At 42.2% G+C, this 4,455-nt stretch overlaps 1 protein-coding gene across 1 annotated transcript; it reads right to left on the bottom strand.

The window, feature by feature from the left end:
• Positions 1-202: 202 nt before the first annotated feature.
• LOC101732692 (protein kinase C delta type) lies at positions 203-3,399 on the bottom strand. Its single transcript, XM_031891686.1, has 6 exons — positions 3,325-3,399; positions 2,927-3,018; positions 2,088-2,150; positions 1,696-1,834; positions 767-958; positions 203-379 (listed from the first exon to the last, which is right to left on the bottom strand). Exons 1-6 carry the CDS (start codon positions 3,397-3,399, stop codon positions 203-205), a joined length of 738 nt encoding a protein of 245 aa, XP_031747546.1.
• Positions 3,400-4,455: the final 1,056 nt, after the last annotated feature.

Below are 4,455 nucleotides of genomic sequence, written 5' to 3' on the forward strand. Positions count from 1 at the left end.
CTCAGCGCTGAATCTTGGTTGAATCACTTTTAATTTATCAACTGGAGGCTATAAAACAACAAAAAAGCAGAGCACTTTGTTGCAATATAATATTAATTTTCAAGCCTGAACATAAAATATGTACTATAATACACCTTTCCTTTTTAAGACTGCCCCTCTCTACTGGATAAATAAAATAAAAATGAGCAGTGGCACTGCAGGGCTAATGTGGGGAGAGACGTACCATTGCTTGGGGTAGGCATGTACTTACAATTTTGGGCTTGAAAGGTGTCTGCATTGTTCTGCTTTCCAGCTCACTCCAGTTGATTCCGCTATAGAATGGGTGCTCCCTGATGTTTCCATTTACTCCTAAACGTTTGTTTTTGTCCATCTCCAGAAGCTAAAGAAAAGACATGAACATTTATCTGAATATAATAGATCATTTAATAGATCAAAACATTATCTGAATACAACAGATGTTAAATCAGGCACCATCCAGCTATAGGGGCCTGTCCAACTCAAGGGCTGTGGTTGGACTCCAGCTCTCCAAGAAATTTTAGTGGCCACAAAATGTAGCTATATTTAGCCCTCTAAACTGAAATAAAAGCACTGTTTGCATTGGTGGGAGTGAAGCCGCATATAACTCATTGCAGAAGAGGAGTGAGGTCATGGAATCTAGTCACTGCCCCCCATGTAGCCCAGATTTTAAACGTGACAGGTGCAAAAGTAGCAAGTAGCGCAATGATTCAATTATTTCACTTGCCAGTGTGTAATTGTTCCTACTGACCTTTGGCAGAAGGTCCAGCATTTCCTGGCTCATGTGACTTGGGAAATCCAGCTTTGTCCGCTTGATTTCAAAAAACTCCCGAGCAGGAACAAGTGATGGGATAAACGGCTGCCTGCCAGTGGCCATTTCGTACATGATGACACCGAATGACCACCAGTCCACTCCAGCGTCGTACTTCTCCAATGACAAAATCTTCAGAAAAAAAAGAACTAATTAAAGGAAAAATAAAGTCAAAGTCACTTGGGGGTGCCAAAATGTTAGGCACCCCCAAGTGACTTTGACCGCCTACCTTTTACCCCGGGCTGGTGCCCCTGTGAGGAAGGAACAGCACCAGCCCGGGGTAGCTGCCGGCGCTTCCTTTTCCTGATTCGCTGCGCGCGCATGCGCAGTAGAGTGAAAAGCCGAACTTTAAATGTTAAAGTCGGCTTTTCACTCTACTGCGCATGCGCCCACCGCTGGCACTCAGGAAAAGGAAGCGAGGAAGACGGAAGTGCTGCGCTCCAGGTGCCCCGGGCTGGTGCTGTTTTCTCCTAACAGGGGCACCAGCCCGGGGTACGAGGTAAGCGGTTAAAGTCACTTGGGGGTGCCTAACATTTTGGCACCCCCAAGTGACTTTGACTTTCGTTTCCCTTTAACCCTGAGATTACACTGGGTAATAGAAACACGGTTACATTAAATAAAGAAATGAAATCTCTAATTGAGCCTTAAATCTAGTGGAACTGCAAAGGGGAATATGCACTTTGCTATATGAAAGTAACCTAGGGAATAAAAGGCAAAGGTCTCCCTTTGCATAGTCCAAAAAATGTTCCATTGTTGGGTGAAGATTTATAGTAAAAAGGACACAGAAAAGCTGCAAATGTCCATAGAAGAAACAGGCAAAGAAATTTAATGGCACTGTGTATAAATTGCATTACAAAAGATTTTCTGACCTCCGGCGCACGGTATCCGGGTGTTCCTCCCAATCCACTGATCTCCATTCCGACGAACATTTCTTCAGCAGCGATGCCGAAGTCGCAGATCTTAATGTGTCCGTCGTTATCCACCAAGATGTTTTCCGGCTTGAGATCACTGCAACATATGCGTTGGGAACAATAAATGTAGGAAATACTGTAACTGAGCAGAGTTCTGGGAATGATGGTCAGGGGTGTAGGAATAAATAAATTAAAAGGCAACTAAAATATATATTTTTGGTATAAGATAACCTAGAAACAATGAAGCTAAGTATTAAGGAAAAAATGAACAGATAAAATTTATTAAAAAGAAATTGTACAGTAAAGATGGATTATAGATTCATTGCAAGTTGTAATGAGATTGTACTGACCGATGAATAATGCCATTGGAGTGCAGAAACTGGAGGGCAATCACCATCTCTGCAGTGTAGATCCTGCAAAAGATCATCATTCACATTTCATATAAATGTATGTGTATATTTATTTATATAGCACTACCTGTACATGCATATGCTTCCTTACCAATATTAAAAAGGGAACATCACTTTTGATACAAAACTTACTGGTGGGTGGCAGTAGAGTAACAATCCTTAGTATATTAGAGTGCTAACTTTTTTTTGCCATGCCACCATCTAACCAGTATTTCCCAGCCATACTTGCACAGGCACAAGGATAGTAACATCTTCAGATTTGAATATACTGCACATAAAGAGAAAGATGTAGAAAGATCCTAGGGGCAGTGCAGTTTTTTCCAAACAGAAGGATCGACCTGGGGAAATAAGTAAGGAGCTGAATTTTTTTTGGGGGGGTGGGGGAGACCTAATATATAGGCTCCACCTAGTGGATAAGACTTTTCTTCCCTGGTTCTGCTGCAGTCATGCAAAATAATTTACTCTCCTACTCCCAATCTCCTCTGCTTATTCCTCAGCCCTGTGGGTGCATTTGCACAACCTGAACGCTTACATCTTAGTCTGGGGGGTCATTTACCAAGATGGGGCAAATTAGCCCATGAATAGTAACCCATGGAAACCACTCAGATAGTTGCATTCATTGTTCTACCTGCAGCTGGCAAAAAAGCCAATCACTGATTGGTTGCTAAGGGATTTCCCATGTGCAAATTTGCCCAGAGTTAATAAATGAAAAAAAAGTCTGTATCATACACTTTCTCTCTTACTCTATATTACTTTATAGTAAGAATGTTATCCCTTACTTGATGGTCTTCATTGGTAGATTTCCTTGATTGGTAATCATCCTGTGCAGCGTTCCCCCACCGGCATACTCGAGCACAAAGAAGGCTTGAACCTGGTTAGAGACAAATGAGAAAATGGTGAGACATAGGAATACATGAGCCAGAACTGAACAGCAAAGCAAGGAGAATTCAAACATGAAAAAGTTATCAAAGAATATTAAGTTTCATGGGCTCTGCCCTCCAGTGTCAATCTATTCTCGGGTTGTCAGCGTGTGATTCATTAGGGAAGTTGCCTGTATAGGCCCAACATATAGAGGGAGCCCTGGGAAAGTGGGAAATGTTAAAGGCATTAAGCTGACCTAAGAAGGAAAATCCATTAATAAAACAGATTATGCGGCAATACAAACAGAGTTCTGTACCTCGGACTGGAATGTGGCATGGGAGTGACACAGGAAGGGGCACCCTCTGGCGATCTTCAAGATCCGGGCCTCCATCCTGATGCTCTCATAGTTGCTCTTGCTTGGCTTCTTGGGCACCATCTTAATTGCCACGAGTTGTTTCTTCGGTGTAAATGATGCCAACATCACCTAAGCACAGAGAGAAGAGATTAAATATTACAGCAGTTTTATAGCAGATAACAAAAGAGATTTCCGTATTGGGAGGCCCCTCACTCACCTTTCCGCCGCTGCCTTCTCCTAGCTGTCGGTGGAACCTGTAGCTCTGTATGTCCAGGGGGGCTGGCCTAGTCACATCCACACGGGATTTCTTCTGTGTACTTTCACCTTGTGGGATCAAACAAATTCAGTCAAAAGCTCATATCAAAATATTTTATACATAGCATATTTCCATAAATATATCCATCTATGTATCTCATTGACCATTAATCTTAGGCAAGGCAACATAACAAACATCCCAGTTAACTATGTAACAGCAAATGAATACTAAAACAATATATTTCTAGAATATTCCCCTTGCCTTCCAACAGATCTTCTGGGCTCCTTGGTCTTTTCTTCTCCATGGTGTTTTCCTGCTTCTCATCCTTTCCATAACTGCTGCTCTGAAGAATTTGAATATCTTCTATGCTGGTTTTCTTCACAGCTTCTGGTTTTTCTTCTTCTTCCTGCTTCCTCTTCTTGCTCTCAGGTTTACTGGTCTCATCTGAGAGGCTTTCCTTTTTCTTCTCTGTTAGTTCTTCTTCAGTCCTTTTCCTTTTTTTGGTCTCACCTTCAGGGGGCTTTTCCCCTACACATGGACTCTTCTTCATATTTTCATCATAGCTGGTCTTCTCTTCTTCATGGGGTTTGTCTGTTGGAAAGACAACTCCATCTTGAATCTTCGCCTTCTTCTCCAGGCAGCCTTGATCCTGTAGATCTTCTCTCTCTTCTGAAGTACGGCTCCTTTTTCTTCTCTCCTCCATCTTCACCTTCCTTCTTCTTCTGCCTTTATTGAAATCCTGTAGATTTATCCAAAAAATGGTCTTCTGCAGTTGAACTCTGTCACTCTCTCTCTCTCCTCTTTGCTGACCAAATGACAGTTGAGCCGAACAAGAA

This window comes from Xenopus tropicalis, chromosome 8, assembly GCF_000004195.4.
Source record: "Xenopus tropicalis strain Nigerian chromosome 8, UCB_Xtro_10.0, whole genome shotgun sequence".
NCBI classification, from domain to species: domain Eukaryota; kingdom Metazoa; phylum Chordata; class Amphibia; order Anura; family Pipidae; genus Xenopus; species Xenopus tropicalis.